Below are 23,205 nucleotides of genomic sequence, written 5' to 3' on the forward strand. Positions count from 1 at the left end.
ACATTTGCGAAAATCAGCTGTGAATGATTTTTCAGACTTCCATCTTACAGATCATTAAAAAGAGAAACATTATTCAAACTGTTTGTTAAAGGCAAAAAATAAAACATTCAGTTATGTATGAATGAATGGATGGAAAGCTAGACGAACAAAGAGAGACATGGGAGTGGGGGAAATTATCTTAATTGATGGGAAAGGGGCTCGATTAGTTTGTACTCCCTCCTATTTCTCTTTGAAACGGTGGAGATTGCCAAAAGATAAAAAGAGCCAAAACTTCCAATACACTCAAAATTGAAGATAGATTTGTGAAAACAGCTACAAAAAAACAGCTACAAATTGGCTGATCCCTTGTTTTAAGACAAAAGGCTTAAACATGAAAAATAAAGGTAAGAGAAAAATAAATTATTTGAAAAAAGGACAAAAGTACAACATGTAAGAGTTGAAATAGCTAAAACTGATTAACTTGCTAAAACAACAAAAACCCTGTTAAAACAACCAAAACTTAAATATAAATATATTTTATTTGGTGTAAATAAATAAATAAATAAATAAATAAATAAATAAATAAATAAATAAATAAAGGTTTTCAGACAGGAACCTTTACGGGTCTGGAACGCGCTCCTTTGTCTTGTTTCCACCCGGACATAAAAACAGCGCTGTCGTCCCTTCCGGCGCTCTGTTTGATGGACAGCAGCAGCGGCTCGGAGTGAAAACATCCCGGTTTTTAGCTTTTGAACTCCTTATTACCGGGTGGAAAATGCTACAGTGACCGCGGAGGTTCGACACCGGGAGTCCCGATGAGCTGCGCCCCGCTGAAGAGGGTCTACCGGGAGCTGCCGGTGTGGGTGGTGGAGGACCACCACGATGTGAGTCCAGCACCGACACACCGAGCCCCAGCTCCGCTCAGACTGTCTGGGGTTTGACAAGCATCATTAATAATCGTCTTTCTCTATATTCTTACACAGTACTAAGCATTTTTATAACCACTTATCTGCCATGTTATTCTGATATTTGCATATTATTATGCTTTATTGAAAAAACAGCTCTGATTGGATATTTGGAGGATGGAGGGAAAAACAGAATATGTTGTTTAAAAGCTGGGAATGGATGGATTATATAACATCACGAAGACTTAACCTAGATAATACACTGTGTTTGTGTAGCAATAACCACAACCCACTCCTGATGTGTTACTTTTCTTTATTTATATTAATTTTGTCCTAGAAATAAAAAAGAAAAGACAGACTGATATTCTGAAACTGCTATATTCCTGACTACTGAAATAGATGTGCTTGCCACGTTTGTCACTGAAGTAGTTTTTTTTGTTTTTTTGTTTGTTTGTTTGTTTTTCCCAGGTGGTGTGTCACATTTACCGGGCCATCGCATCGAGACACCTGCCGGTGAAGAACATCAAGATGGTTCACCTGGACTCCCACCCCGACCTCCTCATTCCAGTCAACATGTGTGCCGACACGGTGTTCGACAAGGAGAAGCTCTTCAGGTGGGCTCCGACTGTCGGACGGCGCAGTCGGCAGCCCCAGCTCCTCACGTTGGAGGATTCTCAGCAGCTGCCTTTATTAGTGGAATCAAGATTACTGCCATCTTTTTTTTTAGAGTTCTATCAGTTATCTTGAGTCATTGTATATTTATTTATTCAGCTCACTCTCTAACCAGTCCTCCACTAATACAGTGTACCATTCATTAATCTCTAATATATGTTTGTCATAAATTCATGTGTGTATCCATTGATACATCATTAATCTGTTTATACACTCATCCAGTAAAATTATCATTGATCATTTGTAAGTATGTATTGATTTATCTATCATATTTAAACCTGTAGCTCACTCTCAGTATAAAAAAGTCCATATATATTGCAATTGATAGTGTTTTTCCATATAATTTTATTAATAATTTCTCCCATCCAGCCATCATTTTTGTTGATTTGTTTATTCCGAGCAGGGTCCTGGACAGTTGATCTGTCTTTGTGAATTGACGATTTAGCCAAGATGTTTGAAATGTGGAAAGAAGCGTTAATTTCTGTAGAGAAATTCAATGCACAGCCAGATTTTCAGGTGCTAATCAGCAAATTATGGAAAGAACTTCAGTATTTCTTGATTTTATGTGACAGTCATCAGGCAAAAACTGTGAGTAAAAGAATTAGACAACAAAACTACAATGATGCAAACATTTAAACTAAACAGCTGGTTAAAAAAAAAAAATAAAATATATATATATATATATATATATATATATATCTTACTGAATTTAATCCAGAATTTTTGTTCTTGGTGTTGTCACACTTATGTTTGCCACCCCTGTTGCAGCTGGATGTTCTCCTGTAACGATGGGCTCTGTTGATGTTCCTGTGTTCCAGTGAGCTGAGCATAGAGAACTGGATCATGCCCATGGTGTACGCCGGTCACGTGTCCTGTGTGGCGTGGCTGCATCCCTACTGGGCCCAGCAGATCAGAGAAGGAGAGCACAGGATGACCGTGGGCAGAGACTCGTCCACCACCACCATCAGGTGGGACAAAGACGTCAGAGGAGAACACTTCTATGCTTTTTTTTTTTTTTTTTGTACTCATGTATGATCTTGGCTCACATCAGGTTTTTTCTTTATCTTCATCAGAGTGACCAGCACTGATAACTACTTCCTCAGTGATGGTCTGTATGTCTGCGCGGAGCAGCTGGAGAACTCCAAGCCTTTCCAGCTGAACGTGGTCAGAGTCGATCCGGTCAAGCCGGGCCACCGGGCGATCGCAGGTACGTCACATGCCTCGAATGGAGGAGACGGCTGGACGAGGTCAACGAAGCCCGATACGAGTCTCTAAACTCAAACAGCCACAAACAGCACAGTTTCATCTTCAGCAGGTTGAACCATTAAAATAAGGACATAATAACCTTTACATTTACACGTTAAAGCTTTTATTTGTAGTGGCACAGAGTATACATGAGGGAATGTCAGTATTTTCACAGAAACCATCACCTTTAAGGGCCTCTCAACATCTGAAGGAGCTTCCTGCAGCAGATTCCAGCTCTTGTCAGTGGTTTCAGTCAATATTTCCTCTTATTCGATCACCTTGCAGCATTTTAGAGTTGCTGTATTTTTAGCAGCAGCTCTCAGAAAGCTTTCTTTTCTTCAAAATTGTGGAATATAATTCAAAAACTTCTTATCTCAGACAAGAGGTTTACTTTATTCCCAACCCACCCTCTCATCCGCCTCTCGTTTGCTTTCAGAGGCCGAAATGGAGAAGCGGCGAGCAAAGAGGGCTCGAACAGAGTGGTGGGACGCGGCGGCGGCCGGGTGCTCGCAGCCAGGCTGCACTGACCGCCTGCCACCAGCGGAGGGCAGCAGCACGCAGGCAGGACGCAGCATCATTGGCACAGACCCCAGAGAGGAGGAGGATGATGAAGGATCCACCGGTTATGTGGTTAAGAGAGTCTCTCCTTTCCTCAGTGAGGCGGAGCCGTACATCCTGGACATTGATCTGGACTTTTTCTCTTGTAAAAATCCTTTCAAGGAGATGTACACGCAGGTATGTGTCACACTGCAAGCAGAGCACGTTGTGTTGGACTCATTTAGCAAACTGGAGCAGTTTAATCCAGAGCGTTGGCTTGACCCGCAAAAAAGAAGGTGTGTAAAGTGTTGGAGTACTAATCCTACAGATTTATCAACATCAAAGAGCCAGTTTGAGTCTGTTAAAGCAGCATTTCACCCACTGATAATCTGGGATATGTGCACACTTTGTTATTCTAGCAGTGTGGAAGCCGCTCTGCTTTGTGTTTTTGTATATGGTGGGCTGAAAGGGTCGCAAAAGCACAAACGTGCAACACAAATTCTGAAACAACAGCAGGGAGACAAAAGCCGGGAAACAAAGCTGCTCATCAGATCCGAAAGCTGCGACAGGAACAGCGGCGTGAACAAAAAGTTCCAATAGGAACGGGCCGACAGGAGCACAAAAGCCACATCATGAAGAGAAAACGCCAAACAAACGAGACAACACAATGAATGAATGGTTTCATTTCAAATCTCTGAAAAACAAATTACATTTTAACATATTTCAAAAGTAGCAGGAGGAATGTTGTAAGATCAGCCTTAGCAGGCTGTGATTTAGTTTTTCTACTATTTTACTTCCTCTTTTTTTTCCAGTCACATCCTCTCAAACTTCAATAACGAAAACAAAACACAAAAAGTGTTAAACAAGTAAATAAAGGGAACATAATCACACCCTGGGCATGTGTTACGCCATTTTTCTTCCGCTATAATTGCCGAATATAACAATACAAAAGCTTCAGCCAGGATATAAAGCCTCAATATGTTCCTTTTCTAGGAACTACAAAAGTTCCTGTAGTGCCACAATAACCTTTAAATTTAAACTTTAAGCTTTTCCTTCGTTGTGCTGCAGTTTGAGTTTGTAAAAACAGCATAAGACGACAGCTGTAGCAGAATTTTAGGGACATTTCACTGTCTTTTGCACCAGAAATTGGATTCATGATGAGATTGTAGACTTTTCTTTTATTAGCTGAATGATTTTTGTGAAAATTTGTTTGTGAAATCTGTCCTGAAGCTGTGGCAGGTGGTCATGACGTTCTGGCTGTGCTCCATGCGTTGGTGTGTCGTCATCACTGAACTGTAAGAAGGATTCCTGTGTGGAACTGACCCGATCCTCACGTTTTCTCCCCGTGCAGGAGGAATACGGCATCCTGAAGGAGCTGTACAGCTTCCGAGCGCCACGCCCCAACGCTAATCAGGTCAGAAGCAAAGATCTTCCAGGAGTGGCTTCACTTCTCCAAATAATCCTTCTTTATGAATGCTGCTCCTCGGAGAATAATATCCCTCAGAGACTAATTTTAGTAGATGTGATTTATTTTAGAAGCCACACCTCGATGACAGAAGAGAAGCATGGTCAGATTAGTGTGTGTTGGTGTGCAGGAGGAACTGGAGGAGTGTGTCGATCGGCGGACTCGTCAGTTGGAGGATCTGGAGGCGGCGTTCGCCGACCTGCTGGAGGACGACGGAGAGGAGACGGTCACACGCTGGGCCAGCAACCCCGGGTAACGGTTATGGACGGAAACATCCAGAAATAATGAGGAGGAGCTGTAATGTAGCTCATCGTTACACAGTACACAGGGGGGCTTTTTAATAATAATCCTATAGGTTTCCCATGAAAACTTAAAATCCTATGTGTGCACGTCATTCGGTTGTTGATCCTCCTGTTTGTTTTCGCAGCATGTCTTCATTACATCGACTGGTTTCCAGCTTGAAGGCAAGAAATCCGTCTCCAGACTACGAAATGGTGAGAAGATTTGAAGTGTCGGGACATCAGAGCATTCAGTTTTACGGAGGTCACAGGGTCACGGGTGGCTCCAGCCACTAGAAATAAACTGCTCCTCTTGTATAATAGGTGCAGGAGTTAGTCAGTGGACTCCTCCTTAATGGCAGGGTTTCACCAGCTGTCACGTTCAGCTCACTCATGTATTACTGACGACTGCGAGGTGCATGACAGGCCGAAACCCGATCGTCAGGTGGAATGCTCACCTCTGTTGTCTCCTGAAGCCACGCCCCTGCAGGTCCAGACATAAACATGCACCCTTATTATTTCATGTGATGACGACATGAAGCAGAGATTTAAATCATGTGAATAGAAATAGAAATACTCCCCACTTTGTTTAGCTGCCGATATCTCTGATTCAAAGGCCCGAGCCTCGCTGGGTCTTCATGCATCGTCGCTCATCCTGGCAGCTCCTCTCATGTTTGTGTTTCTGAGCGGTGGTGAGTTGCTGGGCTTGACGTCTGGCTCCGGCCCTGACCCGTTCCCTCCCCCCAGGTCCATCAGGCCGGGCTAACCTGCGACCTGGTGGAGCTGCCTCACCACATCAGTACGGAGGAGGAGATCGACGGGCTGCTCACAGCCGTCCAGCTGCTCCTCAAGGCTCTGCCTGCGCCCACTCTGGTGACCATGTCCAGGTGAACAGCTCCGCACACACATCGTACAGGGTGATTAGTACAATAAGCACTAGTTTAAACAACGTCTACCGGTTTCCATGGTAACGCTGGACCGCCTTCAGAGGATGCTGCTCATCACATCAATGCCCATTTTGGAATGATTGGACTCCTCACTTATAATTACAGTCCAGACCAGAAGCTGAAAGGTTCTCCACCCAGAACACGCCTTCATTTCTGACTTACTCACTGCTTTGTCTCATTCTCCAGAGTAGAATTTAGATATTATCTGCATTATTGTCGGTGTGTCCAGCCCTGACCCGCCTGTCTGTGGTGCGTTCAGGTCCAGTCTGGACGAGTACTGCCCGGTGGAGCAGGTGGACTCGGTGCAGAGCAGGGTCCTGGCCGTGCTGGAGGGGCTGTACGGAGCTCTGGACCTACACAAAGACTATGAAAGCAGCTTCGCGGAGACGCTGGAGCACCAGCCGCAAGCCTCCTAACAGACAGACTCTGGACCCGCTGCTCCGTTTCCTCAGATCTGGTTTTTACTTTAGACTCTGACTTTATTTATTAAGACTCACAGAAACCAGGTGACTGAAAACACGTGTGGAAATAGTGTTTTGTTTACATGTAGTCAACAAATGTTCAGGAAAGTTAGTGAACACAGGATTCTGTTTTTTCAGTGTTGTTGTAGGAAGATAAAGTTTTATTTTATGAACTTTTAGATTAAACTAAATGGAAACTAAGACGAAGCTCTTCTGGTGTGTTTTTCTAAACAGTCACAGGACAACACACACACACACACATTCACACTCCCTGGCTAGTTACTGCATGAATTTAGACTGTGGAAAACATTTGTAGTTTCTAGCAGCACAATGTGCTTTAAAAGTAGAATTTTACTATAAACTTGTTCAAAATTTTAATGATTTTGTCAACAGAAAGCTGACAGTTCAATTAATTAGATTTTTTTACGTGGACATGAGATGTAATTTTTATTTAAAACGTCAAAAAATGTTAGATTACATTAAACGGTTAAACTGAAAATCCTCAATTTATTTTTTAGTTTCCAGGTCACATGATGAATATTGTGTTCAGACTTGTTTTGTAATGTTTCTACAAGTTTGTGTTCAAGTTAGAAACTGTAACTTAATGTTTTATACAATTAAAAGTACATTAAATGCATCTTTTGGGTTGTTTTTTGTGAAGTGAATGAATTTAATCAAATAGCTGTTTTTTAAGCTGTTGTATGAAGTGTCTTTCTCCTCTTGATATTTTAGCAGAACATAATTTACAGTCTTTTGTGTTTTTCATTTACATTAATAGTAAAGAATAAAAGCACTGACATGAATGCCGATGCAGTAAAAAATGAAATAAAAAAGCTCGGAGCGAGCCAGAATGTTCTATAAAAAGCTACATGTTTTGATACTTGAATGGTTCAAATTGTATAAAAGCTGGAAATGAAGCGAGCCAAGAAACTGAAGACAAGACAGAAAAGGGGAAAGTAAATTCAATTTGTATTTGTCACATAAAGTGAAATGCAGCTTGTGTGAATGTTTCAATTAGTTGAGAAATGCATTTTCCCTTTGTGTTTTAATTGAAAATGTACTTATATGTGTATAAAATGATTAAAGTAAGATCAGAGAAAGTTTAATTGGTTGCCATTGCTAAGCTTCTGTCTGTTCTGGAGTTTCGGTCGTTCCTTACTGTACACCAACTCTTCAGAAATATATCAATATAGATGTAATCTTGGGATCAATGGTAACAACAGATAAATTAGATAAAGGATTATCTTTCTACTTTAATGAAGCGCAGGGTGGGTAGGGGGTGTAGCAGTAGTCTTTACATTAGGTTTTTAATGATAATATTAGCAATAATAATACTCAAATGCATTTTGTTTCTTTTTTGTCAGTAATTTTAGGGGGCTTGGCATATTTCTAAGGGTTCTTGAGCTTGAACACCCCTAAAAATGGTCTAGCCTCACCTGGCTGTAGCTAATGTAACAGACTCGGTAAAAGCTGAACGGTTCATCCTCAACTTTTGAATCATTAAGAACAATGAGGAAAAGGTGAGGAATGTCCTAAAACCAAGGCCTCTATTTTCGTAGACCAGGTGCAGTTTGCTTCATTCAATGTATATATTTTTGCAGTTTTATAACTAGGTTTTGCTCAAATATGGGACATCTTTTTTTTCTGTTTTAGTTTGGGACAATTCATTTGACTTAAAAACAAAGTGCAACTGTGTCTTTACTCTGTCGATTTTCGCCACACTCCATACGTCAAAACTTCTCAAAATGAACAAAGCAGGCAAACCATAAAGATTGGTCAGTTTAGATGATTGAACACACTTGAGTCCAGAAAAAGCTGCGGCAGACGTTGCTGGAGGTTCACCCTCCTAAACTTAGCTCTTCATTGTAGCAGAAATGAACTAAAACTCCTGAATGTGTATTAAGTCAGGGAAAAAAACATCTTCCTATTGCATCTCACGTTTTGATTAACACTAGACATGCAGAAGAACGTTGATGTGTGGGGGGTAACCGTCAGTTTTTGAGAAAACTTTAGTACTTTGACCACAGGATATAATGGCGTCTGTCAGTACAATCGAGGCTATACAGCAGTAGATGTACTTCAGGGCCCATTTACTAAAACAAATATTTCCCCCTCTGTCTTCAAAGAAATTTTCATTTACACATATTCACATAAAAACCTTGTAAAGAGCTATAGATAATCCGTACATGGACAGGATCATGGTTTCTGTTGGACTGAGTGTTTTTCAAACACTGACTGAAGAATCTCTCTCTCTAACAGGACATCCTGAGGCAGGAGCGCTCCTGAGCTCCTCACTTTACTCCGTCCAGGAGTTCATCAGGGAAGGCTGCTTCAGGAAAGTAGTCAGGCGCCTCAGCACTGAGAACCTTGAAACTGATGATCAAGGTTCTCATCAGAGGTCCAGGACGTCGAGTAGGAGGTAAATGCGTTGCTTCAATGCTCATTTGTTCTTCCAGGTTCTGTTTGAATCATTCAGACCACGTCTTCCTTTTTTCTCCTCAGCTGTCCATCTTTGAGACCATCAGTGTCCTCCATCCTGATCTCACTGCCCTGGTCAAACGCTAAGCGGTTTGACCACCTGGGACAGAAATCCACCTGTATGACCTGATCCAAACCGAGGACTATGAACCGATCCGTCCCAGCGATCAGTCGAGGAACCTGAGTCCTCTAACTGGTCCTCTCACACTAATATGTCTGCAACTCTTGGCGGCATCCTGTACTGAGGCAGGGCGGCCAGCCGGTAGCAAGACGGCAGCACGGCTACACCGGTAGTGAACCCGAGAACCCGAGACCAGAGGAGTGTGCCCGTGGGTACCAGTGAGGCTGTGCTGTCAGCCCAAACTGGCCTCAGTGATGGACCGTGGACCTCACCTGCACCTCCCGGTCACTATAAGATCAGCGCTGACCTCAGGGAAGACATCCGCCGGCTGTCGGAGGCGCTCAGGGAGAAAGACGTATACGCTGCGCCCTAGGCGGTCGCCTAGTTCACCCTTCTTCTTTCCCATTTGTGCTGCTGGCGAGGCGGCGTTGGCACCCCCTAATGGACGGCACCCTTACCATCTGCCTATACTGCCTATGCCACGGGCCGGCTCTGACCCCGGCCCCAGACGCAGATCTCTCTGCTGTGGCCTCGGATCACTCCGCCGTGGTCCTGGAGCTGGACCGTTCCCCGTCGGTCCCGGAGCAGCAGCAATCATCTCAGACTTCGAACGCCGCGGCTTGCCGGAGGCTGATTAGGGAGGCGGTGCGGTGGCACTCCTGGAGCCACTGCCGCTCCGGAAAGAACCAGGACCACCGCCTCAGCGACGAGGCTGCTCTCAGCGGCACCACTGCGCCGGCAGAGCGCTCCGTGGCCCCAGACTCCCACGTCGCTGCCCCGCCCCCATGGTTCCCTTGGTCTGGCGGGGTTGGAGGTCGGGCGCTGGAGCCCCAGCAGTCATGACCTTTGACTTCTCCTGGTGTTGGCGGCCCCACTGGTGGTGTTTGTGTGTGTGTGTGTGTGTGTGTGTGTGTGTGTGTGTGTGTGTGTGTGTGTGTGTGTGTGTGTGTATGTGTGTGTGTGTGTGTGTGTGTGTGTGTGTGTGTGAGCGTGTGTGTGTGTGTGTGTGTGTGTGTGTGTGTGTGTGTGTGTGTGTGTGTGTGTGTGGGTTGATGGTGCATTTTCAGCACTTTGCGTAGTTTTATGAATATGAAAAGTGCTTTTACAAAGATTGATTGATTGGTGGCTCTGGACACCCTGAGGTTTCATGTTTCGGCGTCCTGCACACCGACATCAAGCCGGACAGTGTGCTCGGTCAGTACAGTGAAGCAGCCTCTCAGGGTGAAGCTGTAAGACTTTGAACAAGTTGTTCCTGCCTCTGAAGTCTGTCCTGGACTGTGGCTCCAGCCTCCTGGGTTCAGGTGAGTTCCCATCCTGGTCTCTGCCACTCTACCTGTGTCAGTCACACGCTCCATGTTGGTCAGTCCTGGCCTTCCTCTGCCTCGCTGACATCCTCTCTCTTGTCAACTTTCTGATGGATTCACTTACTGGGCTTCTTCTTCCAGTCGGAACAGCTTCCAGGACAACATGGGCCTGTGTCTGCTGGTCTGCTGGAGGAGCCAGCAGAAAAGAGGCAGCGGCTCCCTTCAGAGACCTCCAGGATTTGGACTCGGGGCTTTCTGAGCTCTCTTGGACCTGCAGTGACCGAGCAGCCAGCAGGTCTTTCACAGGAGTGGGAGTCGGTGTCCTTCTTGAGGAGGAGCTTCTTTGAGATCAGTCAGAATCAGAAAACATCTCTCTCGACCTCCACCGGTCGCTTCAAACCACTGAAGGAGAGAATCTGTGGGCCGATCAGGAGGATCCAGATATCTTCTTATTTCAAACTGGACTGATTCTGACTTGACTTGTGTTTTGTAAATAAATGACCAAACTGCAACAAATCCCTCCAATGAGCTTCACCATTTCAAATTGTCTCTTTTTTTAAAAAAATGTTTCAGGTAGTTTGATTCTGTGATAGTTTTCACTTTAGGCCCAATTAATATTTAAATGTACATAAAATAAAACTAATGCTGAAACAAAATATAGCGATGACGTATCCGCAGATATGTAAGTGAAGGCGGAGCTTACGGAAAGGGGCGTTTCCGTGATGCACGTGAAGGCATCACCTCGTCCTCGTGCAGTGTTTACTCTGCGTCCGTCTCTCCGTCCGCTTCTCCTCGGCGCTCCGGTCCCTGAACGCATCGCAGCCTGACCACCGCCGACATGAAGCACAACAGTTTACCCCGAATCGTGGTTATTGTCGTCTGCACGGTGGTTTTCATCGCCGTTTTGATCATCAACGCGTTGGCCGGAGCGGGCAGAGGTGAGTTAAATCGAGTCCTCCTCATTTCTGCTCTAAAATTAACTCAGAAAAAGTTGTGCCAGAATCCCTCCGCCGCGGTTCTCCTGCTGCTTTAATTTCTCCCAAACTCTCAAATTACGTTTATTTTTTTTCCCTTACACAACCTTCTTCCCTCTTGTTGCGAAATGAGTCTCCTGGAGCGTGTTGTTTGCATCTCATTACGCTGTCACGTTTTGTCGAGTTAAACAAATTACGCTTTTTTTCCATGATCCGTTTTTACATCTTATCAAATCGATAGAAGACGTAACATGTTAAAGCGCATCTCAACAACATCAGTTCTGGACAATTCAGAATAATACATGACATTTTCTGCATCTGAAGCATGCTTATCATCCATAGTCAAATACATAGTGTGGATAAAGTTAAAACGATGAATATTCCGAATTATAAATAAGGCATATTTAATGTAGAACTACTTTTTGTCAGAAAATAGCCCGTTTGGCTCGGATTTTGTTATTCTGGAGCTGTAAAGTAACCAAAATGTGTTTTTTATGGTCAGGGTGTGGCTCCGAAATCCTGTGCCAGCCCCACAGATGGATGAAACACTCCTGAATCATCCAGTCTGCTTCCCCATATGAGACCAGCTCTGCTATTTATGTGATCCGTTCATTTCTGCTCAGGAATTTAAACTCTGAACTGTCCCTTTAAGGTCCAGATGTTGCTTTACTAGTTACAGATTACTTGGAAAGGTGTATTTAATGAGTAACTAATCGTCTTTAAGTCTTGGGGAAAAAAAGGCAAAGGCTTTCTCCAAGCGAAGTTTTTAAGGCAAAACTTAGTTGAATAACAAGAATATGACTTAGCTGTGGTGAATTTGTTTGTCAGCTATAATTACTATAATAACAGAAATTGGGCACAATAATCAACTTTTCTTCAAAAGCACAGCTTAGTTTGAACTGCAGCTGTGATGAGCAACATGAATGTGGCCAAAAAGGAGGTATAGAAACAAACCATATGGTTTAGGATCATGAGTGATTCGATCTCAGGAGAATTCAACAGCACTTCTCGTCAGAACACTATTGCTTCAATCATGGTTAAAACTTGGAATACACACCTTTTCATTAGGTCCAATCCCAAATGAAAGCAGTATTTTTTGGGAAATCGGAATCTTGCATTTGCACAAATTTGTATTAAGCTCCACAATGCAGATTTATTCAAAGCAAATGATCACACAGAGAAACAGAGGGCTTTTACAGCTTCTCTCCCAGCTATATTACATGTTCCTAAACTTACATCTTTTGTAAGAGTTTATTCAATGAAGAAGCTGATGATCGAGTTTTACATGTGGAAGAAAAATAGTCTGGAAGAAGATCAATGGAGACAAATACATGAACATGCAGGAAAGTAGACAGACACTCAAACATTTGCACAGTTTTTTTTTTTATGTTTTCTAATTAGATTTTCCCACAGTTTTTCCTCCAGAAACAACAAAATGCTCTCAGTATTTCACCTTTTTCCACTGTAAGTGGCCTGCACTGTTATTTTTCCAGAAGATAAAGCTTGCATGTTTTCCTCTGTGTGGTTCTTCTTATTTTTTTTCTTTTTAATCTTGAATCACAATGGTTATTCTAACGCTGTTTTGAAACCAACTAAAGAGGAACTGAAACATTTCCATCTATTTTTGTCATAAAACATGTGGAAAAAAGACAGTTTTTGAGAGAAAATCGAAGATTTTTGGCCTAATAATTGTTACATAGGATCAATAAATCCTAGAGGACTTATTGCTGTTGGAGTTCTGAAAGTTAACTGTCCACTAAATATTTGACTTGATGTTGAATTCAGGCTGCACCACACATGTGAGCGCATCCTCGCGTTGAGACGACCCCGACCGACCCCCACAGTACAATACTCTGTGTTTACTTGCATATAAACAGTATTTAAAGTGCCTTAAGTATCCTGCTTGGAAAGACAGAGCGGCAGTTGCTACAGAAACAGACAAATAGAGGCGAGAGAGTCTCCATCAAGCTGTTTAGGCCTGTTAGACCTTATTTTTCTGTCTGCGTGATACACTGCAGACATGCACAGTACTTTCAAAGACGTTCTTGGAACTACGTGTTTTTGATAGATATCTTTTTATTGGTTGCTTTCTTGAAGGTCTCATCTGGAATCCAGGTGGATCCTGAACACGGCCGCATTTTTGTGTCGGTCCATCTTTAACTGTTTCAATCCTTCTGATATGTTTTCAAAATGTTGCCATGTAAACAAGAAACTCTTAAAACGGTGCCTTTTCACTTGAAACATTAAAGCAATGTGGTGTAAATGCACCCCTGAGGTCAGAGAAACAAGCTTTTAATCAGCTCATTGAAATCTAACTTTCACTGCCGTGGATCCTCAAACTCGAGCCTTAACCCCAAACTGCAGCAGAAAGGAAGTAAAAACAACTTTATATAACGGATATGATTCTTATATGTAGTGGCTAACTCCTTCTGCACTGAACCGTCAACTCCTCTCTTCTCCATACATCTTCAGAGGATCTGTGGACACTGAGGGAGACACAGCTGAAGATCTGAAGCTTTAAGGGATAAAAGTCTGACTTCCTCAGGCTTTTCTCTCTCTCTGCTAATTTTATCCGTCCTCTCCGAGGAGCACCACAGTAACAATTTGTGTGCGGGAGTCCCTCCTCCTGCCTCTCCCCGCTGCATTAGTCACCTCACGCAACCTCCGTGAGTCACTGGGAGCGAGGACGCTTCACCACCCAGCCCATTTTCTGCTGATTAACTACTTCTGTCTGACTCCAGATCATAATACCTCCAGGACTTTGAAGAAAGTTTAGGATTGACTTTCACGCCCTTTTCTTGATCCACTCAATCCACCCCGGATAGTTCTACATGCATCACAGCTGACTGTGGAAGTGAATCTGCTCGTTTCCCTCCTGCTGGAGCTTTCAGAGTGTGGGAGGACGATGATCAGATGCTTTTGTCAGGATCGATAAAAAGTATTGCTCATGCATCTGCTGTAACTCCTGGTTTTGCTCTAAAGTTTATTTTAAAGTAGAGGTGTCATCCAGCTGGAAACACATATTGGAGACGAGGGTTTGACAGAGAGATGCAACTTTAAATGGAAAAAAGAAAAAACAAGAAGATGGCCAAATGTTGAATTTCTGAATATAAGTCATGAAATTTGGCTATATTTTGTAGATATTTTCTCTAAAACCAAGCAGTTATGATTGAAAATGACTCCATTTGAACCATAAAGCTGATTTTTCTGCTGCAAAATAACTATTATTGCATTATGAGCGTTTTTCACAAACTTCCCCTGTCAGCCTGACTTTGATGCTCATGCTAGTTTGTTAGCTTTCATCACTGACATCTCAGCTCGGGTCTCAGTTTTGTGTTTTTGTGTCCTGGGTTGGAGTCCCTTGCGGGCCGGTTTTGGCCCTCGGCCCTCATGTTTGACTCTTGCCTTCCAGGTCCGTTCTACTCCACCACGGGAAATGTGTCGAGCCGCTTCGAGACGGGCATCACCCCGGCCGGCTGGACCTTCTCCATCTGGGGGGTGATCTACACCTGGCTCACCCTCATGGTCATCTACATCACCACATACGTCTTCAGAGGGTGCGGCGGCGTCCGGAGCTGCGTCTCGTACGGAGGGCTGCGGGTCTGCGAGTCAACCTGATCCTCTCTCTCGCTCTCCCTCTCTCTCTCTCTCTCTGAATAGATCGTGGGCCCAGCGTCTGCTGCCGTACGCCTTCTATTTCTGCTGGCTCTGCAACATGCTGCTGAACGTCACCTGGCTCCTGGTGTGGGACAGAGAGTACGTCTTCTGCCGCCGTGCGCTCGCAGAGCCGTGCACGTTCTCCGCTGGCAGCAGTGCCGGCCGTGAGCGTTCTCTGGGAACATGCCTCCTGCATTAGCAGCCTCTGTCTGGGACCGGTTACTGCACATTCTTCCACGCATGCTGGTGTGTTGGTGTGTGGGAAGGCTGCAGTCAATCCTCCCAACTGTCCCGACAGCAGCTTTCATGCAGGCTGCTGTAATCCAAAGTGCTTCATGTGTGATTAACAGAAAATACAAGAAGGAAATACATTCTTGCGAGGCATTCTCTGATTTGGAGTGTGCCGTTTATAAGAAAACCTATTTATTTTCTAATATAGGTCATAAAAGTGTTGCTCATTTTGCTTGAGTGCTCGGAGCCACTGAAAATGAAACTTTCTGGAAATGCTCCTTTTCCACCTTCACAGGAAAAACACATCTTTTCTGAAACGCTGCTGCTGTGCACGTGTAATGCGGTCAGAGTAAAGAGTTCTTCTGCACATACTCAGTAGACGACGACACCGCATCAAAATGTTACGTTTAAAGATAAATTAGTAATCAAAGCGAGTCACAATGTTTCAAAACTTCCAATATGAAGGAAACCATAAAAAAACAAAAAAAAAAACCAACGCTGTTCTCCTCCTGTGATGGTTTTCATCCAGGTGCCAAAATCAGCTTTTATTTCCTGTGTGATCTTTAAAAAAAGCCGCTGTGAGGGAGAATGCGGTGTATAAACATCATAATGATCCTCTGTTATGTGAGGGCCTTGGCTCGCACAGACTGAAAATGGCTTTTTTTACGACTGGCGTGGCCAACAAACTGCAGAAGTTTCGCGGTCTTTATCCTGTTTGGCATCATTTCAGGAAAAAATGAGCGGCGTCAGGCCTCATTGTGTCTGTACGAGGCGTTCAGGGACTGTCGTTCACTCCGCAGGTAAACAGTGACTCCACAGCGAGAGTGACTCAGCGCCAGAACGTCGACTCCGGCTTTGAGCTTCCAGAAAACACAGGATGAAAATCAGCATTATCATAAGGAATAAAGTGCTCTGAAGGACATTTCAGTGAAGTTTCCGTGTTCCAGGATGATGCTGGTGGCTCTGGTTGTGCTGATCCTCATCGCCATCACCAACTACGCCGCGCTCTTCTGCTGTTGCTATGCGACAGATTATTATGGGCTGTGGTTGCAGACGTACCACCGCAAGGACCTCATCTGTCTCCGGATACTGGTACGAGTGTGTGTGTGTTTTTCTGTATGTGTGTGTGTGTAGCTGCAGTCTCCTGTAAGTGATGATGTGTATATGTGTGTGTGTGTGTGTGTGTGTGTGCAGGTGCAGAACGGTCTGGCGGTGTACACCACCTGGACGTCCATCGCCTCGCTCATCAACTTCTCCCTGGTGCTCCAGCTGTGGGGCGTGGACCGCAGCACGGCCGCCACGGCGTCGCTCTGCATCCTGCTGGGCGAGGTGGCCACCTGGTGAGAGTCGGGGACGCTCCCTCTGAAAAATATGGCCTTACACACACTCGGTGTTATATTTTTGGAACAAACCGTCACACATTTTTCCACATTAGATAAATACCAACATCATTCTTTTTTCCTTTTTTGAAAAAAAAAAAAAATCCTAATTATGTAATCAAAAAATTCCAAGGTTAAACTATAAATCGGTTCCATTAATGCAAATTTCGAGCTGTGCTGATCGGCGTATTGACTCTTCTGACTCCGCCGTTGCCGTTGCCTCCCTGATGGCCGCTGCCCGCTGTGTGCAGGTTCATCCTGGAGAACTGGGTTCTGGACCGCTGGGTGCGGAACATCCTGACGGTGTACGCCGTGGTGATCGTGGCTCTGGTCGGGAACGTCTACAAACACTTCGACCCCGAGGATCCCACCCCCAACGCGGTGTTCATGGGTGAGTCGCAGCAGCGGGAGCTCTGAGCGTCGTGCGTTTCCAGCAGGGTTTTGTTTGGAGGAAGACGGTGAAAACGTCTCTCTGCTCCGTCCCCCAGTGGTGCTGCTGGCGTTGTCCTGCATCCTCTTCGTCTCTCGCGTCTTCACCGTCATCTGGAGGAATAAGTACCGCCCCCTGCACTCGCCCGGCTCGGCCCGCCTCATGGTTTCTCCTCTGGACGGCAGGAAGTTCAGAGTCTTCTCCTGAAGCTCCGGTTTACGTCTACAATTCACCAGCAGCCCCAATCAGAGAAGAAGAGTTTAAATACTAATAGACCACTACATTAACATATGAAGTACCTTTTATACTTGCTTTCCTTCAGATTCATGCATCCTATTGATCTTCTGGGGCTGTTTCTTTGTTATTGCACTTGTAATTTTGCACTTTTTCTTATGCTGTTGATTCTGATTGACGTGAAGTTTGACCCGCTCTGTTTGAAGGTGTTTGAGCATTAAAGTCTCCTGTTGTCACAAAAACAGTCGTCTGCATTTAATGAAAGCAAAACAAAACACTTACAGGTGGTTTGTAGACACGAACACATGGACAAACCTGATCAATCTGACAGCAGTCCTTCCTGGATCTGATGGATTAAAGCTGTTGTTGCTCAGACCCTGAAGCTCGGTGTGTTTTCATAAACCTCGCTGTTGTCATCAGGCTGTTTCACAACGCGTCGTTGTGCAGCAGAAGTGTGTTTATGTTGGAGTCAGTGTGAATCTGAACGCTGGACCCGCCCCGTTGTCTCAGTTTGTTGAAGACCCATCTGTGGTTATGGTTCAAAAATTAGCAATCAAGTGGAATTATGGGTAATATTTCTTCCTCGCACAGTTATTCTGATGTAAACCCTTCATGTTGCTCTTTTATGATGAAATTAAGCTGCAGCAATATTTCATCAGGGCTCCACTGATTTTTTTTTTTTTTTGCTTTGAAACCTTTCCATTTACTTGTTTGTTTTTCAGGCTGGATTGTGGCCTGATTTTGGCCCATAAGCCTTATATTTGACACCCCTGCTTTAAACTGTATGTGGGATTCCCACACTCAGACATTGCAGGACAAACACAGCAACAGACACAATTCCCACATGTGTCTGCTTCTGTGTTTGTTCTGCAATCAGTGGCTGGAGGTACTAAAGACACACACTCACGCTCAAAGGTCATGGGTTCGAGTGTGGAGCATGATTGTTTTATTTCTCTGGGTACTCCATCTTCTAAATAAAAGCAATAAGTTACAGTATTTCTACAAAGTGGATTAAATTGTGGAAAAAGTGAAGGGGATTGAATAGTTTTGCTGTGCACTCCTCCATTCATCACATTAGACATGTAGTTCAGGGGTCTGCAGCCTGCAGCTCCAGAGCCATGTGGCTCTTCAGTTCTTCTGTACTGATTGTATTAAGCTTTCTGAAAATGTATGTGCTTTCCATCTTATTATTGTCTTCTTCTTAATTTATCTTATTTACCTGCCTTGCCTTTCTTCAAAAAGACACCCCAGGTTAAGATGGTTGAAAAGGCTACCAACTTCTGTGACTGCAATTTAGAAAAGGCAGCAAATGTCTAAAATTGCCTTTTTTAAAAAAAAAAAAAACAAAACCCTGCGCTCGAAGAACTGGCCCAAAAAAAGGGTCAACAATACTGAAATTTCATTCTTTTTTTTTTAAAGATTAGCTTTTAATTAGTTAAATTAATAATTTAAAAACTTATACTAAATCAAAAACAAGTTAAAACTGGTTAAAATGGCTAAAATAACTGAACCAGTGAAATGAGTTAAGTAGCCTAAAAATATTAAAACTGCAAAACAATATTGCTACAAAAATTGATTCTAAACTGTAGTTGTGAAACATGAATGTACATTTAGAGACATACACATTTAAATAGCTTTCTAAACTCTTATTTTTTAGATTTTTTTATTTATTTTTCAATTTTTATTAATTTTTAATTTTTATTTTATTTTATTTTATTTTTTGTGGCTCCAGAATAATTTTATTAGTTGAAAAGTGACAGAAAATGTCAGAAGCAGCTGTTCTGATGGGAAAGGCTGCAGCTGCAGTTCCAGGCTGTGTCCAGCAGGCGGCGGCAGCAGCGCCTCCGCAGCGGCGGGCGGCAGCAAAGCAGGAAGTGGTTCAGAGTGCGGAAGAGGAGCGGCGAGGAGTGGAAGAGGACCGGACCGGCTGCATTTCTGTCTTTCTCCCCTCCGACAGCCCGCTTACACCGCCAGACATGTCGAAGAACACCGCAGAGGCCCGCTTCAGGAAGGTGGACGTGGACGAGTACGACGAGAACAAGTTCGTGGACGAGGAGGACGGCGGGGAGAACCAGGGCGGTCCGGACGAGGCGGAGGTGGACTCTCTGCTCCGGCAATATCCTTCCAGGAGGTCCGATCAGGTCTGACCAGAGCCCGCATAGCCCCACCCCGGTCCCGGGGGGTGTCAGGGGGCCGCGGGAGGCTGTCACTGGGGTTCCGGGTGTCACAGAGGAGGGTGTGGTCCCCCCGGGACAGAACACCCCCCATGCGGGATTCAGACACATTCCTCTGAGGTCCAGTTCAACCTAAGTGGAGATCTGCTGCGGAGAGAGTCTAGTTTACCTCTTTTAACGTGTAGATGTGTTTAGCTTCCTTTCATCAGCATCGGAGAAGTCATGCAGCTGTGTCAGCAGGTTGTAGTCCAGCAGATTATTTAGATTTTACAAAATAATGGCAAAGTGTCCAAGACAAGTTATTCTGCTTTTCTCTATCTCCTGGTCAGTAAAAAGTCTTCCAAAACCAGACAAAATCCAGATTTAAGACAATAGATTTTGCTTCCATTGATCAACTATGAGGATTTGCACCAATAATGCCACTTTTTTCCCCTGAGTCTGTAAAAATAGATCAAACTTAGATCGATATCTGTCAGAAACTGCTCTGAATACTGGCGAAAACACTCAAGTAGCTGGAAACGACTCTAAAATCAAACCAAAAACTCATCAAATCCAAAAAAGAAATCCAGTGAGGGGAGAATAAAAAAGTCAAAAACAAAGTTACGCCATCCTTTATCCAGAAGAAAAGCCATCCATCCATCTTCTGTGCGGCCTCATCCTGCGTAGGGTGTCATGGTCTGCAGCCAGTCCCAGCTCACTGAGTGATCCTGTACAGCAGCGAGGCTTTATGGGCTTCAGTCCTTCTGCTATTTGGTGGTAAAGTGTTAAAAATAACAAGTCATGGTAGCTCGATTAGCATTTTTCTTTCTCCCGATCAGTGAAAAAATCTTCCAAATCCTAGCCTCAGTTTACAATCAGGCTTTTATTTAGTTATTCAGAAACTTGTGTGTACTCGGACTGAAGCAGTGGAGGAGCAGGCGTGCAGGGGGATGTGGGGCTGCTGGTTTCAGGGTGAAGTCTCTCTCAGAGTTCACGATGAACCGCTGGACTCATTCAGACCGTCGATGAGTCAAAAGGGAAGAAGCTGACAGGAGCTGCAGTGGCTAAATATGGAAGTAGTTCTTCCTGTGCCTCCGTTGTGTCTGTCTCTGTTCTCCTTGACCGCCGCTCTGCACAGGGAACCCGAGCGGCGCGCTGGTCGCCGTCCTGAAGAACCCACCCATCAACACCAAGAACCAGAACGCCAAGGTGAGAGCCCGCTGACCCACCCACCCCCGTCCATGCACCTCCTGTGTTTCTGCCCTTTGTGTTTGACTCCGCCTCCGAACGCCCGCAGGACCGAGCGGAGACGCTGGTGGTCAAGGTGCTGAGCAGCTTCAAGAGCAGCGACATCGAGAAGGCGGTGGCCTCCCTGGACCGGGCCGACGTGGACCTGCTCATGAAGTACATCTACAAAGGCTTCGAGAAGCCGTCGGACAACAGCAGTGCCGTGCTGCTGCAGTGGCACGAGAAGGTCAGCGCGTCCACAACGTGGCCTACGAGGCTTTTATGTTCACTGTAACTGCAGCAAGTTAAAGAAGAAAATCACTGATGTTGACATTTCAAGCTGCTGCAACAACAATCTAGACAACTCATAGAAATCCAAACATTCTCCTCAGATAGACTCTCAGCTTTAAATAAGGCACGAAAAGTCGATTTTTTTCTTAAATCACTCCTGATTTTTCGGCTGATCAAGCCTCAGTAATGCTGAGTTATTCGCACTCAGTGAGTTTTCCTCCTGTTTCAGCTCTGCTCTTGGTGAAGCAGTCGTCTTTCTCAGCCGCTGCGAGTTCCGACTTGCTCAGAGTTATGTGCTCAAGAATGTTTCATTCTTTAAGCCTGTAAAGCAAATTCAGAGCATTTGATTTTGAACCTAATAATCAGGTTAATTGTTTGAAACAGAGCCTGCGGAGATTTTTAGTTTCCTGGTTTGAGCCAAACTTCTTCCTAAAGTGAATAAATGCTGAGTTAAAAGAAGTGGAGTGGATGTGGTCCGTATCGTCAGAGTGACTCTAGTTCTGACTGGTGTTCTGCGTTCACCTGACAATGTGCAGATGTGTGTGCAGTTTTCTTTTTGTCTGCACACAGATGAGCACGTGTGTTTGAATTTGTGTGTGTTCAGAACCTGTTAATATTCTGGATGCTTTGAGCGCCAAATTTCCCCTCAGTTTAGTCTTGCAGGCTCCTTGTTTGCTTGAGTGTCTGTTTACACGACGGCGGTGCTCGGAGTTACTAGACATAACTTTCTGGACACTCAACTTGCGAATTGCAACTTTTTGAAAATGCCCTATCTCTGTAGAAACAGGAAAACACAACTTTTCTGAAACGCTGCCACTGTAGTGGTGGAAGTGATGCCAAGCTTAATGTTACAGGAAGTGGATTGACAAAAGTTCGCCTGCTAGTCTAGACTGAGGGTCCACAAACAAATTATCAGGACCCGCATGCTCACATAAACCTGAGTCCACAAAGTTAGATACACACAGACGCAACACAGCTCAACAGGCACACTTATGCTGATCTGTGAGGGGCTTTCTCACTGTGTGTGTGTGTGTGTATGTTCCTGCAGGCGCTGGCGGTGGGTGGAGTGGGCTCCATCGTCAGAGTGCTGACCGCCAGAAAGACGGTGTGAAGCTGCTGCAGCTGGAAACACATCGCCGCCACGACTGATCCTCGCTCTGCTCCGAGTGTCTCCCCCTCTCTTTCTTCTTCTTCTTCTTTTCCCTCTCTTCGACTCTGCTCAGCCACACCTCCGGCGTCAGGAGGTGCCGGCGCCTCTCGCCTCCTCCTCCTCCTCCTCCTCCTCCCCCCTCAGCCGAGGAGGAGGAGATGCACAGACTGCTGTTCCCCTGCCTTGGAGCCCAGTGCATGCTGGGATTGGCTCATCGTTCTGTGAACACCGATTGTTCATTGACTCTTTTTTTTTCTACTTGCGCCGGACCGGACCGGAGCGGTTCGGTGGAGCTCGACTTAAACGTCGCTCTGCTCGCAGTTCTTTTTTTTTATAGCTGGAAGAAAACCAATAAAAGTGCTGAACTCTCCTCCGTGTGTTCTGATCGACTGAACCGGGGAATTTATTTCATTTTTCCTCACTTTCTATAGCAGAAAAACTAAAGCAGAGGTAATGCTAATGGTTGCCTTTTTCCAGCTTTTAGATGAGGCATAAATTGAATTTAAAACTATTATATCATGTAATCACCAAGTTTGGGAACTGTATTAATGGAGACAAATCTAAACGGTAAAGATCTATCAGATGCTTCACATTTCAAAGAATTCAGTTACCAGCAGTCACCAGATAAATACATTTCATTGTGTAAATGGATTAAAATATCCTCAAATTGTGTGGCTGCAGTGACATCTGGTGGCAGACTGGAGTTACAGCACTCATTTCACAGTCTAGATACTTTATCTTAACTTCAGTAGAATTTTAAAAATCTACCTGTCCACTCAGATTCCAAAATTCACTGATCCAGCGACCGACTCGGGGTTGGCCAACTAATTTTCCCAAAAGGCTTCATGAAATATCAGCAGAGACTCGCTCAGTAAGAAGATAATCTGATAAAAAGCAGATTTTAAAGGTTGGTACAACGTCCAGAGTTGATTAATGTTTTAATTGCCTTAATTCATTTTTGTTAGTAATAAAGATCTTCTATACAACCTTGAACAGCATTTCATATGAACTACAGATGCTCTATCACACTTCATTTTCATTTCTAGTCTGTCTGGAAATCATGATTACATTTTTCAAGATTTCAAGT

The 23,205-nt window shown here is 44.4% G+C and overlaps 3 protein-coding genes across 3 annotated transcripts; all 3 read left to right on the plus strand.

Annotated features, from left to right (window-relative positions):
* Positions 1 to 668: 668 nt before the first annotated feature.
* c18h5orf22 (chromosome 18 C5orf22 homolog) lies at positions 669 to 7,519 on the plus strand. The gene is made up of 10 exons (XM_030115873.1): positions 669 to 863; positions 1,353 to 1,498; positions 2,375 to 2,524; positions 2,630 to 2,763; positions 3,238 to 3,536; positions 4,690 to 4,752; positions 4,934 to 5,055; positions 5,231 to 5,297; positions 5,829 to 5,968; positions 6,288 to 7,519. Exons 1-10 carry the CDS (start codon positions 795 to 797, stop codon positions 6,442 to 6,444), a joined length of 1,347 nt encoding a protein of 448 aa, XP_029971733.1. The 5' UTR covers positions 669 to 794; the 3' UTR covers positions 6,445 to 7,519.
* A 3,602-nt stretch (positions 7,520 to 11,121) lies between these two features.
* LOC115405151 (uncharacterized) lies at positions 11,122 to 17,625 on the plus strand. The gene is made up of 7 exons (XM_030114626.1): positions 11,122 to 11,330; positions 14,779 to 14,923; positions 15,027 to 15,122; positions 16,202 to 16,346; positions 16,449 to 16,594; positions 16,885 to 17,024; positions 17,122 to 17,625. The coding sequence occupies exons 1-7, from the start codon at positions 11,231 to 11,233 to the stop codon at positions 17,268 to 17,270; spliced, it is 921 nt and encodes a 306-aa protein (XP_029970486.1). The 5' UTR covers positions 11,122 to 11,230; the 3' UTR covers positions 17,271 to 17,625.
* Positions 17,626 to 19,180: 1,555 nt separating this feature from the next.
* Positions 19,181 to 22,488, plus strand: LOC115405152 (actin-related protein 2/3 complex subunit 5-A-like). Its single transcript, XM_030114629.1, has 4 exons — positions 19,181 to 19,413; positions 20,587 to 20,659; positions 20,748 to 20,924; positions 22,017 to 22,488. The coding sequence occupies exons 1-4, from the start codon at positions 19,274 to 19,276 to the stop codon at positions 22,077 to 22,079; spliced, it is 453 nt and encodes a 150-aa protein (XP_029970489.1). The 5' UTR covers positions 19,181 to 19,273; the 3' UTR covers positions 22,080 to 22,488.
* The last annotated feature ends 717 nt before the right edge of the window (positions 22,489 to 23,205 follow it).

This window comes from Salarias fasciatus, chromosome 18 (genome assembly GCF_902148845.1).
Source record: "Salarias fasciatus chromosome 18, fSalaFa1.1, whole genome shotgun sequence".
NCBI lineage: Eukaryota > Metazoa > Chordata > Actinopteri > Blenniiformes > Blenniidae > Salarias > Salarias fasciatus.

What these genes read in the sequence shown, in the direction of transcription:
- LOC115405152 (XM_030114629.1), top strand. Translation starts at nt 19,274, where the DNA reads ATGTCGAAGAACACCGCAGAGGCCCGCTTCAGGAAGGTGGACGTGGAC. An exon ending in GTGGACTCTCTGCTCCGGCA is followed by an intron (nt 19,414 to 20,586) that starts ATATCCTTCCAG and finishes GCCGCTCTGCAC; the next exon opens with AGGGAACCCGAGCGGCGCGC. An exon ending in CCAAGAACCAGAACGCCAAG is followed by an intron (nt 20,660 to 20,747) that starts GTGAGAGCCCGC and finishes GAACGCCCGCAG; the next exon opens with GACCGAGCGGAGACGCTGGT.
- c18h5orf22 (XM_030115873.1), top strand. Translation starts at nt 795, where the DNA reads ATGAGCTGCGCCCCGCTGAAGAGGGTCTACCGGGAGCTGCCGGTGTGG. An exon ending in CGCTGGGCCAGCAACCCCGG is followed by an intron (nt 5,056 to 5,230) that starts GTAACGGTTATG and finishes TTGTTTTCGCAG; the next exon opens with CATGTCTTCATTACATCGAC. An exon ending in CGTCTCCAGACTACGAAATG is followed by an intron (nt 5,298 to 5,828) that starts GTGAGAAGATTT and finishes CCCTCCCCCCAG; the next exon opens with GTCCATCAGGCCGGGCTAAC.
- LOC115405151 (XM_030114626.1), top strand. Translation starts at nt 11,231, where the DNA reads ATGAAGCACAACAGTTTACCCCGAATCGTGGTTATTGTCGTCTGCACG. An exon ending in GTTGGCCGGAGCGGGCAGAG is followed by an intron (nt 11,331 to 14,778) that starts GTGAGTTAAATC and finishes CTTGCCTTCCAG; the next exon opens with GTCCGTTCTACTCCACCACG. An exon ending in TCATCTGTCTCCGGATACTG is followed by an intron (nt 16,347 to 16,448) that starts GTACGAGTGTGT and finishes GTGTGTGTGCAG; the next exon opens with GTGCAGAACGGTCTGGCGGT.